Raw genomic sequence first — 12,895 nt, 5'->3', positions numbered from 1 at the left:
TCAGTTGGTAGAGCATGGCGCATGCAACGCCAGGGTTGTGGGTTCGATTCCCACAGGGGACCAGTACGAAAATGTGCGCACTCACTACTTTAAGTCGCTCTGGATAGGAGCGTCTGCTAAATGGCTAAAATGTTTTTTTTTAAAGGGTGACTGCAGTAACAGTAGGCTACCTGAGTAGGGCGTTGGCGGGGACCTTTTTCCATGGGATTCCCTGCTTCAGCAGGTCATTGGAGAACGACGGCAGGCTGAAGAGAGACTGCAGGATGGCGTTCATGTAACACGTGTTGCCCAGGTTGGAGAATCTGCAGCAAAAAGGTTAGAGAAAACTGTAAGTATAACTCCATCTATGTACCACAACCACTGGTGAAAAGACATGTTTTCAACTGAAAGTATCTGCTTCGGCACATTAGGGTGGTAAGCGACAACAAAAAAATCTTTGTTGACCGAAATGTCTTCTTTCAACCAATCAATTGGCTGACATTCTTGTGTGTGTATTTTTCCATTTAGACACACCCTGTGTGTTTTAATAAAATCAACTTTATGTATTAAGCTTTGATGCTTTAATTCTTAAGAGCCTACGCCGTTGGGGGGTGGGGGGGGATGGGTTCAAAGCTTGACATATGTAATTGTTTTGAGATGGTCATACTATGGATCATTTAGCCATTTGATTTTGAATATCAAGGACCCCTTTAGATATCCCAATTTGATGTTTTTTTCCCTTCAATTTTTGATATAAAAACATACTACTATAGCCCAGAGAACTGCATTGAGTAACAGCCATAAAATGCCAAAAAAGACATTCAAAATAAATCAGAAACAAGGTTTTGAAGTGTTTGTCCTATATCTGGGAGATGAGAAAGATCATGATATACAGTGCCTTCAAAAATAATTCAGACCCCTTGACTTTTTCCACATTAGGTTACAGCCTTATTTTAAAATATATTTAACTGTTTTCCCCCCCATCAATCAAGACACAATATCCCATAATGACAGAGCAAAAACAGGTTTTTAGAAATGTTTGCCAATTTAGTAAAAAAAAAAAAACGGAAATATCACATTTACGTAAGTATTCAGACCATTTACTCAGTACTTTTTGAAGCACCTTTGGCAGCGATTACAGCCTTGATTCCTTTTGGATATGACGTTACAAGCTTGGCACACTTGCATTTGGGTAGTTTCTCCCATTCTTCTCTGCAGATCCTCTCAGGCATTGCCAGGTTGGATGGAGAGCATTGCTGCACAGCTATTTTCAGGTCTCTCCAGAGATGTTTGATCAGGTTCAAGTCCGGGCTCTGACTGGGCTACTGAAGGACATTCAGAGACTTGTCCCGAAGCCACTCCTGCGTTGTCTTGGCTGTGTGGTAAGGGTCGTTGTCATGTTGGAAGGTGAACCTTGACTCCAGTCCAAGGTCCTGAGCAGGTTTTCATTAAGGATCTCTGTGCTCCGTTCATCTTTGCCTCGCTCCTGACTAGTCTCCCAGTCCCTGCCGCTGAAAAACATCCCCACAGAATGATGCTGCCACCACCATGCTTCACCGTAGGGATGGTGCCAGGTTTCTTCCAGATGTGACACTTGGAATTCAGGCCAAAGAGTTCAATCTTGGTTTCATCAGACCAGAGATTTTTGGCAAACTCCAAGCAGGCTGTCATGTGCCTTTTACTGAGGAGTGGCTTCTGTCTTGCCACTCTACCATAAAGGCCTGATTGGTGGAGTGCTGCAGAGATGGTTGTCCTTCTGGAAGGTTCTCCCATCTCCACAGGGGAACTCTGGAGCTCTGTCAGAGAGACCATTGGGTTCTTGGTCACCTCCCTGACCAAGGCCCTTCTCCCCCGATTGCTGTTTGGCCGGCTCTAGGAAGAGTCTTGGTGGTACCAAACTTCTTCCATTTAAGAATGATGGAGGCCACTGTGTTCTTGGGGACCTTCAATGCTGAAGACATTTTTTGGTAACATTCCCCAGATCTGTGCCTCAACACAATCCTGTCTCAGCACTTTACGGACAATTCCTTTGACCTCATGGCTTGGTTTTTGCTCTGACAAGCACTGTCAACTGTGGGATCTTATATTAGACAGGTGTGTGCCTTTCCAAATCATGTCCAATCAATTGAATTTACCACAGGTGGACTCCAATCAATTTGAAGAAACATCTCAAGGATGATCAATGGAAACAGGATGCACCGAAGCTCAATTTCGAGTCTCATAGCAAAGGGTCTGAATATTTATGTAAATAATGTTCGTTTTTTTATTTTTAAGACATTTGCAAAAATAAATAAAAAACAGCTTTTGCTTTCATTATAGGGTATTGTGTGTAGATCTGAGGAATTATTTTCATTTACTCCCTTTTAGGGCTGTAATGTAACAAAAAAATGGAAATCTGAATACTTTCCAAAGGCACTTAGACACACATCACATTTTTTTTAATAGTATTATTTTACACATATTAAACATATTTCTGGGGTAGGTAACAAAACTACCTTCATACTTACATAAAAAAATTGTAATACTGGTGCTGGTTACCTTCAGACAAGTCCCGTGACACTTGTGGGGGTCATAAAGCAAAACGGAGAATCTCACCTTTCGTGCCAGTCAGTTTGTAGCCCGAACGGTTCGGACGCTACAAACAGAAGTTGGCACATCGACACTATGGACTTCAGACAAGTCCCGTGACACTTGTCCGTGGTCGTAGAGAAAAACGGAGACCACCATCGTGTTGGTTTGAGTCTACCCTTTCCACAGTGGTCTAGTTAGGACGCTACAGATGTTTGTCTCGTGGTCTGACTAGCTATGCCACCTTCCACTGCAGATGTGGAAGGGCGACATTGGCGGATTGAGACTGATCAATGCAAAAATAGATCTCACTAGGTTAAACTGACGGATTTTGATGGGGATTTTTGTATTGCGTTACTTAGACTGACCGGTGCGTCAATCGAGTCTAGAGGGGTTAAGCGCACTCTGATGAAGTAAGTCAAGACTCAAGAGGGAGCCAGAGAACAAGATCGGCAGAATAATAAAATCTTAACCTGAACCTTACCATCCTCCTCCCTTTCCTGCTGGCTTTCGCAGACTCTGCCGTTACTCTCCCGAAGTTGCCAGTAATAGGCTACATGAGGAGTCAGCAACCATTATCATGTGGAATGCCAATATATCTTAAGATTTCTACCAATCTGCGTGCCAGTTCTTTCATGGAACAGTTTAATTTAATTTATAATAACGTATTCGTATCTCAATCATTGTCATGTGGTTAATCAAACTTGTATTCAAATGAAAATTATACAAACCTAAAAAGTAACTTATACTGCCAACTACATAAAAACAATCACCTACATAAGCAAACAAATAAAAACATTGCAGCCTGCAGGTTGAAAATAGCCCGATAGAAATAAATCACATGCTAGCAAACTTGCAAAATTGCATAAGATATTCTGGGCCTTCCGAGTTTCCCGTGCCAGTGAGCTTGGGACAGACACAGCTGTAAGCTATTTGCATAAGTGATAAGAAATAATCAGGTAGGCCTATTTTATGACATTTCCACTGGATTGTGGAAATGTCATAAATGTCAACCCTTCATTGTAAAGGGTTTAAACACTGTTTCCCATGCTTGTTCATAAACAGTTAATGAACATGCACCTGTGGAACGGTCGTTAAGACAAACAGCTTACAGACGGTAGACAATTAAGGTCAAAACTTAGGACACTAAAGAGGCCTTTCTACTGACTCTGAAAAACACCAAAAGAAAGATGCCCAGGGCCCCTGCTCATCTGCATGAACGTGCCTTAGGCATGCTGCAAGGAGGCATGAGGACTGCAGATGTAGCCAGGGCAATAAATTGCCATGTCCGTACTGTGAGACGCCTAAGACAGTGCTACAGGGAGACGGGACGGACAGCTGATCGTCCTCGCAGTGGCAGACCACATGTAACAACACCTGCACAGGACCGGTACATCCGAACAGCCCACCTACGGAACAGGTACAGGATGGCAACAACTGTCGGAGTTACATCAGGAACGCACAATCCCTCCTCCATCAGTGCTCAGACTGTCCGCAATAGACTGGACTGAGGGCTTGTAGGCCTGTTGTAAGGAAGGTCCTCAACAGACATCACCGGCAACAACGTCGCCTATGGGCAGAAACCCACTGTCGCTGGACCAGACAGGACTAGCAAAAGGTGCTCTTCACTAACGAGCCGAGGTATGGTCTCACCAGGGGTGATGGTCGGTTTTTGCGTTTATCGTCGAAGGAATGAGCACTACATCGAGGCCTGTACTCTGGAGCGGGATCGATTTGGAGGTGGAGGGTCCGTCACGGTCTGGGGCGGTGCGTCACAGCATCATCGGACTGAGCTTGTTGTCATTGCAGGCAATCTCAACTCTGTGCGTTACTGGGAAGACATCCTCCTCCCTCATGTGGTCCCCGTCCTGCAGGCTCATGCTGACATGACCATCCAGCATGACAATGCCACCAGCCATACTGCTCGTTCTGTGCGTGATTTCCTGCAACACAGGAATGTCAGTGTTCTGCCATGGCCAGCGAAGAGCCCAGATCTCAATCCCATTGAGCACGCCTGGGATTTGTTGGATCGGAGGGTGAGGGCCATTCCCCCCAGAAATGTCCGGGAACTTGCAGGTGCCTTGGTGGAAGAGTGGGGTAAAATCTCACAGCAAGAACTGGAAAACTTGGTGCAGTCCATGAGGAGGAAATGCACTGCAGTACTTAATGCAGCTGGTGGCCACACCAGACACAGACTGTTACTTTTGATTTTGACCTCCCCTTTGTTCAGGGACACATTATTCAATTTCTGTTAGTCACATGTCTGTGGAACTAGTTCAGTTTATGTCTCCGTTGTTGAATCTTGTTATGTTCATACAAATATTTACACATGTTAAGTTTGCTGAAAATAAACACAATTGATAGTGAGAGGACGTTTCTTTTTTTGATGAGTTTACATAGAGGAACTATTGTCATTCTCAATAGATATAAAAACAGACTGTTCGCTTGCTGTTCGAGGTTGAGAAAACATTACTTTGAGAAGCTCCACAGCTCATTAGTGGTGGTGCATTAAGCCAATCAGAAATACTATCAGATCCCCAAATGGGCACATTTATAGGCCTACATTTGCGCACAGGCCAGGTAGCCTATAGGCCTACTTCCATGCATAATCAGGTGCGCGTCCTTAATAAAAATTGACAGGAGCGCAACAAAAGACTAACTAAATTGAGAGAACTCGTAAATGGAATAAAATAAACCCATACTTGTTTCTCACAAGTGTAGCATAGGTTGTGCTCTCTGCAAACAATGTGTCCCCTCCGACTATGAGAACAGCAAAAAACTGGAATACTAATATATTTAATGCACTAACAGAAATTACCATAACCAAACAAACATTGTAGATTAAAAAAATATAGGAATTAACAGCAAATGTACTGCTGGTGATTTATGTAATGGAGAATTGATAGACATTAACACAAATAATTCACACAATGAAGTTACGAACCAATGAATGTGCACAAATTGGCAGGAGAGCGCGCATTCTGGAGAGAGATGTGCATTGTGCATCTTAGCCACACTTCCCTTCGTCTTGGACTGTTGCCATCCACGCAGCCTACACAATGTATTAGTCTCGGCCCCCATAATGGATTAGTTCACAGAGATGGGCGTGAATAAGACCGGCGTCTCGTGTTCCTTAAATTGTATTTGCAAATGCTTGACAAACAATCGACTAGCTGGGGTCAGCCGTATGGCACATTCATAACGAGCATTAACAGATATAGTAAATCACACATTACAGGTAGGTGGGCAGCACTAGAAAAGCCCCTCATTGACTCCGGAGATTAACTTTAGAATCATCAGTATAACACTGGGATGTCTCCTTACCCTTGCAGTGGAGGCTGGGGCTGGGCCAGAGTGGATGGTCTCGGCTTGTTCCAGCCACCGTAGTCCAGCATGGGGCGCACTTTCTTGAAGGGGGTCGAGTGATTGGGTAACATGAGACTTCTTTTAGCCGAGGTGGTCTGGGATGTACTGGATGGCCTGTGGAGGGAACGACAAATGTTGAAGTCAAGGTGTGGCAGCATCTTAATGATGCGTAAGTATGTTTTCTTAACATCCATGGGACAACCTGGTTAAATAAAGGCGCAAAAAAAAACGTACTTACCTGTCTAGGAAAGAGTGACTCGTGGAGTAGTCTTTGGTCACCGATCGGCTGCCGTAGAATGACGTGGGCTGAAGTGGCGCTGGAACCAATGAAACTGGTGGGAAAGGTAGACAGTTATCACAGGGCGACTAGAGACGGCACAGTTCTAGTCTGGAGAAGGTTATCTCAGTCTGACGAGGGCTTACCAGAGCAGCGGTTCTCCTCTGCCTGTTTCAGCTTGTCTTTGCAGCTCAGCAGAAACTTCCTGGAGAGGTCCGACATGGTCTTGTTGTTGCTGAGATACAAGAAACAGTTTAGATTCACTGGTGCACAACTCTGCCCTACAAAGGCAAAGTGCAGTAACAGCAAATTTGGTCAAAAAGTTTTGATCTGTTGTAATGGCAGTTTCCCCTTTACGCTAAACCAGTGCTGCTAAATCATGGCCGCCACTGTAAAAACACCTACCCCCTCACCCCCACTCGCTAGACACCCCCAGGCCGCAATGGACATAAGCCTAAATTGACAGGAAGGGAGGTGAAATTAACCCTTTGCTTGGTAAAGTAACATTGTCGTTGTCATACCTGGATGAGTCATTCTCCTTGGGGTAGTCCTTAGTCAGGTCGCTGTCAGAGGTGAGGTGTCTCTTCCTCTTCTCAATCCTGAAGGGGCAAAAGATGGTTCTGAAGATGATGAATATGAAGTACACAGTTTTAAATGTCCCTTTAAGAGTGGTTATGAGACCAATGCACACATGAAGACTCTAGCCTCTGTCAAATGAAGAAATGCAATCTCAGGAGAAAGGCTAGTCAGACAAAAGAGTGGTGGAAGAGGTTGCGTTGGGATTCTATACCCCTCACCCAGAAGTCCGCACTTGTTCATTCCCCCTTGTGAATTTATAAGTCCAATCCACTTAAATAAACAAGGGGGGAAAGTATGAGTGCAGAGTCAGGACGGCGCCTGTGTGTGATGCTTTATCTACCTGGATGGTCGGTGTGTTGGCTTGCCTACCTGTTCTCAGACAGCCCACTGCGGGAAGGTGTGGAGGTGACTCTGCTGGGACTGCTCAGGGGTTTGCGGGGCATCGTCTCTTCCCTGTTGTCCACACTGGGTCGTCTGGATGTTGTCTGAAACAGAGCCAAATTTAAATGAGTAATCTTTTCAGAGAAGCAAAAACCAGGAACAGTATGGTTGTAAATGACAGGTACTTTCTTACAACAACTCTTTACCTGTCGTTCTCCAGGTGGGCTAATCTCGTTCTTTACGGATCGATTCCCGAGCACACTGAAGCTTGCACTTCCCTGGGATGTCTTTAGAACTACAAGAAAACAACACTTATCAAACAGAAGGACACCAGTTCCGTAGTAAATCATGCAAATTTGTAGAAACAGTTAATGATCTACAAGTTCCAATAGATTGTTACCTGTTGGTTTTCCCTGCTTCAACTTCTCAAGATATTCTTTCATTTTCTCAGCCACAGCAGTGGGAATTCTCTCAAGGGTGACTACACTGCCATCCTTAAGAGACACCACAATTCGTCTCATAGTGTGCATGGACTGCATCGTGACATTCTTCACATTATGGTTGAGCTGAAAGCATAGACATATATAATGAACATATACTATATCAAGACGATTCCATACATGGGCTCCAATTAGGGATGTTAAGTTTCAATGAGACGCATCAAAAATAAAAGTGCATCGGTCCGAGAGACCCCAAACGATCCAAATGTAGCATGCATATTTGAGATTGTTCAAAGTAGCCACCCTTTGCCTTGATGACAGCTTTGCACACCCTTGGCATTCTCTCAACCAGCTTCATGAGGTGGTCACCTGGAATGCATTTCAATTAACAGGTGTGCCTTTTTAAAAGTTCATTTGTGGAATTTCTTTCCTTCTTAATGCGTTTGAGCCAATCAGTTGTGTTCTGACAAGGTAGGGGTGGTATACAGAAGATAGCCCTATACGGTAAAATACCAAAGTCCATATTATGGCAAGAACAGCTCAAACAAGCAAAGTGAAACGACAGTCCATCATTACTTTAAGACATGAAGGTAGTCAATCTGGAAAATGTCAAGAACTTTGAAAGTTTCTTCAAGTGCAGTCGCAAAAACCATCAAGTGCTATGATGAAACTGGCTCTCATGAAGACCGCCACAGGAAAGGAAGACCCAGAGTTACCTCTGCTGCAGAGGATAAGTTCATTAGAGTTAACTGCACTTCAGATTGCCACCCAAATAAATGCGTCACAGAGTTCAAGTAACAGACATCTCAACATCAACTGTTCAGAGGAGACTGCGTGACTCAGGCCTTCATGGTAAAATTGCTGTAAAGAAACCACTACTAAAGGACACCAATAAGAAGAAGGGGCTGACTTGCTTGGGCCAAGAAACGAGCAATGGACATTAGACAGGTGTAAATCTCTAATTTAGTCTGAAGAGTCCAAATGAAATTTTTTGTTCCAACCTCCGTGTCTTTGTGAGATGCAGAGTAGGTGAACGGATGATCTAGGCATGTGTGGTTCCCACCGTGAAACATGGAGGTGTGATGGTGCTTTGCTGGTGACACCGTCTGTGATTTATTTAGAATTCAAGGCACTTAACCAGCATGGCTACCACAGCATTCTTCAGCGATACGCCATCCCATCTGGTTTGAACTTAGCGGGACTATCATTTGTTTTTCAACAGAACAATGACCCAACACACCTCCAGGCTGTGTAAGGGCTAGTTGACCGAGAAGGAGTGATGGAGTGCTGCATCAGATGACCTGGCCTCCACAATCACCTGACCTCAAACCAATTGGGACGGTTTGGGATGAGTTGGACCGCAGAGTGAAGGAAAAGCAGCTAACAAGTGCTCAGCATATGTGGGAACTCCTTCAAGACTGTTGGAAAAGCATTCCAGGTGAAGCTGCTTGAGAGAATGCCAAGAGTGTGCAGAGCTGTCATTCAAGGCAAAGGGTGGCTATTTGAAGAATCTCAAATATAAAATATATTTTGATTTGTTTAACACTTTTTTGGTTACTACAGGATTCCATATGTTTTTTTATTTTTTATTTAACCTTTTAACTAGGCAATTCAGTTAACAACAAATTATTATTTTCAATGACGGGCTACCGGGGAACAGTGGGTTAACTGCCTTGTTCAGGGGCAGGACGACAGATTTTTTTTACCTTGTCACCTTAGGGATTTAATTCAGTAACCTTTCAGTTACTGGCCCAACGCTCTAACCACTAGGCTACATGCCACCATATGTGTTATTTCATAGTTTTGATGTCTTCACTATTATTATACAATGTAGAAAAAAGTACAAATAAAGAAAAAACTTTGAATATGTCAGTGTCCAAACTTTTGACTGGTACTGTACCTTAAAAGACAGTCTTAACATACAAAATAAGTCCAATGTAATCATGCCATTTTGTTAGGTGAATGAGCACATATAGGGAAAACTATTACCTGAAAACTTTTGAGTGGACCACCAGCATTGAACTTCAGGCACAGGTTGACTTTGTTACCCTTCTCAAGAACCTCGAAGGTCCCCTCCTTCCATCGAGTGGTGCCCACGTCTATACTGTTGTAGCGTATTTTGACAACGCTTCCGCTGGAGAGCTTGGGCACTGCTGCTGCCATTGGTGATTGTCAGGGTTGTGCTCTCCAAATAAACCTAATGGAAGGGAAAGGTAGATTGTGTGCAAACAAGGACATTTTTTAAATTAGGCTTGGGCGGTATACCGGGTATTTGGAAATAACCACGGGATTGCTTTTCAATACGGTCAAAACTATTTAGAATTTTTTTTTATTATAAATTTGAATGTGTAACTACTTAAGTAAATACCTGCAGTCAACTTGTGCAATACAATAGGAGATAAAGTGATTACCAGTAGCCCCCAGTCACGTGGAATTTGTTTACAAGCACACAACAACGAGAGACCGGAGCCTTGTGAGTCACTTACTGTTTGTTGTGCAGCACGCGATAGGTGATCTAGTTACAGTATGGAATTCACAACTAAATGTTTGCCAGCTATCTCTCTTATAACTATTAAGTTAACTGTCTAAAATGTGCTAAATGCTCTGCAGGTGTGCATTTGTTTGCTAATTTAGTAGCTAGTTAGCCATCTAGCTAAGTGCTTAGCTCCTTGCAAAATTAAGCTTTGCTTGGTAATAGCAGAGAATTCCATCCTGGATCAAGTATTTGTTTTGTGCATGCAGCAAACAGAGTAGCATGCACTTTTGAGTTACTTGTATAACTTTGAGCTGGGATGTCTGTCCTGCAAATAGTTTAGGTCAGAGACAGTATAAAATAGATGCGATGCTTTCATTAGCATTTAGTTTACATTCACCTTAAGATCTCAGAGTCTCAGTGGGGTTTGAAAATAGCGCCCCTTGTGTTCAGTGCAAGTATTACAGAATATCACAGGATATTACAAGAACAATATGATGGTATGACAATCTGGATACCGCCCACGACTACTTTAAATATATCTATTTTTAACATTTAGAGCACTAGTAAGAGAGCAGCAACTGAGTCGTCCAGTAACTTTTAACACATTGTTGGCGCAACAAACAGTTGTCCTGTCCTATGGGTAAGTCTGGTTTGAAAGGGAACACTATGCCAAAATACTTTAATTAAATAATATACTGTGCAGACCAGTGCACGTGACCTGGGCAAATTTTTCAAGCTGTAAATTGAAATGTTCTGCTTATGTTAGGTCACATGGTGTTCTTATTTGGCAGTGACAAATGTTTGCATGATGCAATTCCGTTTTTAACCTAATCAGGGAGGGGTCCACTTGTTTACCGAATTACAAGTAAAGTCTTGGGAAGCTCTGCTAGGCAGGGAAGTGTAAGTGTGGCATTATCCACAACAATCAAAGGTATTGTTTACACATTACCCATTGGGCTGCAGTGTATTACGACAAGCATCCTTAGCCACTTGGTTAAACTTAGCTAGCAAGCAAGTGACATAGCTAGATAGAGGGGGAACTAACGTTACTTAGCTAGCTATAATTTAACTGGCATAACGATGCTTAGCTAAGTATGCCCCCATTGTATGACAAATAGCCATGTTCAGAGATTCAACCTTACAGGGATCTCCCAAAAGAATGTAAAAGAGGGGCACTGCGCAAACTTGTGGACTTACATATTTTATTCTATTAGACGAGGGACGCAAAAAAAAAAAAATCATACCTATGGGCATAGCGGGACAAGAAAGCAAGAAAAACAGTAATTGTAAAAGCAAGCCAGCATGATGGTATGTGTTGCTATGGTGATTTCCGTAAATAAACATAGCAAATCAACACTATGACAGATGGCAAAAGTAAAAATATTTCAAGATGTTTTATTTTTTGCCCGCACTACAAATGACTATAGCGGTCCACTAATACAGAACTAATAATGGCCCAGTGCACTACTTTTTAAGAAATATAAAACGTATTTTTTATATATATATATATATATGATACCGCAGCGCTAGAACGCTGTCGGTGTGATCGAAGCGTTATGCCTACAGCGTCATTGCGCAAAATGGTATGCAGCATCATCTGGATATGTGTGCAACAAAAGTTCAACATTCACCTTCTGCTACCATTTCTATCAAGCCGTCTACGCATATAGTTTGAGCAAACATTCGATAAATCCAACATATGTACACACAGAACGCACTGCAACTGCCTCCGCAACGCTGCAAGGCAAACGCAGCGTTCCATTTGAAATGAATGTACTTCTAGTATGCCAAAATGCAATAAAGCTGTCCGTGTGACCGATGCGTTACACAACTCTGTAAGCGTATTCATGTCCAAATACATTTGGTTGCTTGTAAATATTTTATTTACATCTTTTTTTGAAGTACATACCGGCCATAAAGGGAGTAAATGTAGATAGTTCATAAGCGAAACTCCATACTGTATTTGGTGTGTAATGAACGTATTTTGACATTAATACGCTTTCAGATCTGTCTAATACGTTTGAATCGGAGCTTCCAGAGCAAACATCTCTGACGCACAGATACGGCCTGGGGCAGAGAGGACCCAGCCACACTACACTCGAGTCAGTTACTGTTGACTAGATAACTGCTGTGAAGCACCGCTAACCACTAGTTAGTTAGCTAACGTTAGCTAGCTTAGTAGCTATGTAGCTGGCTAACTGGATATTACGAGATGAGATTGACGCCCCCAAATCAACTCAGCAAAACAACATTGGATAGTTACACATCTAGCTAGCTGTGAAAGTCTAGCCATATCCCATGCACGAGCAAGTTCGTAACTAACGATAGCTGGCTGCTAAAAAGGACAAGGAATAGCTAGCTAATTTGATTTTGTCATTTGGAGGTAAACATCGCCTTGACTTAATTACAAGACAAGGAACACTTACCTTTGAATGAAATATCCCTGAAACGAAACTTGTAAATTTTAATATTTTTGTTTTAAATCCTCGGGGAGTAGTACGTTGGTTTAGCCGGCATTCGGTGGCCCCAGTATTATGTTGTTGACAGTGTGGTCCGCACGACGTTTTCCTCCAGTACTCGATGATGGCGGGAATGTGAAAATCTAGAGGAAATGATATACGATAACACATATAACATGTCTTCTCGCGATACTTAACCACGATGAATTGATACCGAAGATGGTGAAAAAAATGAAGATAGTTCACTCGGGCCGTTAAGCATCGCAAAATATTATCAGTTCCGGTTTACTTAACAGGGTTTGTCTACCATAGACACCAATGCAATAGCAGCTGGGCCTGACTTTCATTGAACCAGAAACCCCCCCAGAAA

At 42.8% G+C, this 12,895-nt stretch overlaps 1 protein-coding gene across 2 annotated transcripts in view; it reads right to left on the bottom strand.

Annotated features, from left to right (window-relative positions):
- The window catches only part of LOC139538376 (ubiquitin carboxyl-terminal hydrolase 37-like), a 29,485-nt gene extending 16,736 nt beyond the window's left edge, over window positions 1–12,749 (bottom strand). Inside the window, exons 1-10 of one of the 2 annotated variants that reach the window (XM_071340352.1) lie at window positions 12,493–12,749; window positions 9,580–9,787; window positions 7,551–7,716; window positions 7,357–7,445; window positions 7,139–7,254; window positions 6,712–6,789; window positions 6,337–6,425; window positions 6,152–6,245; window positions 5,872–6,027; window positions 171–302 (exon numbers count right to left, since the gene is read on the bottom strand). In XM_071340352.1, coding sequence (XP_071196453.1) covers window positions 171–302; window positions 5,872–6,027; window positions 6,152–6,245; window positions 6,337–6,425; window positions 6,712–6,789; window positions 7,139–7,254; window positions 7,357–7,445; window positions 7,551–7,716; window positions 9,580–9,753 — 1,094 coding nt within the window. In that variant the 5' untranslated portion in view covers window positions 9,754–9,787; window positions 12,493–12,749. The remainder of the gene's footprint in view (window positions 1–170; window positions 303–5,871; window positions 6,028–6,151; window positions 6,246–6,336; window positions 6,426–6,711; window positions 6,790–7,138; window positions 7,255–7,356; window positions 7,446–7,550; window positions 7,717–9,579; window positions 9,788–12,492) is intronic. The other variant, XM_071340353.1, reaches the window with a different exon arrangement.
- Window positions 12,750–12,895: the final 146 nt, after the last annotated feature.

Source organism: Salvelinus alpinus, chromosome 14 (assembly GCF_045679555.1).
Source record: "Salvelinus alpinus chromosome 14, SLU_Salpinus.1, whole genome shotgun sequence".
Classification (NCBI taxonomy): domain Eukaryota; kingdom Metazoa; phylum Chordata; class Actinopteri; order Salmoniformes; family Salmonidae; genus Salvelinus; species Salvelinus alpinus.
The sequence above is the reverse complement of the archived record's forward strand: the minus strand, read 5'-3'. Positions and strand labels throughout refer to the sequence as shown.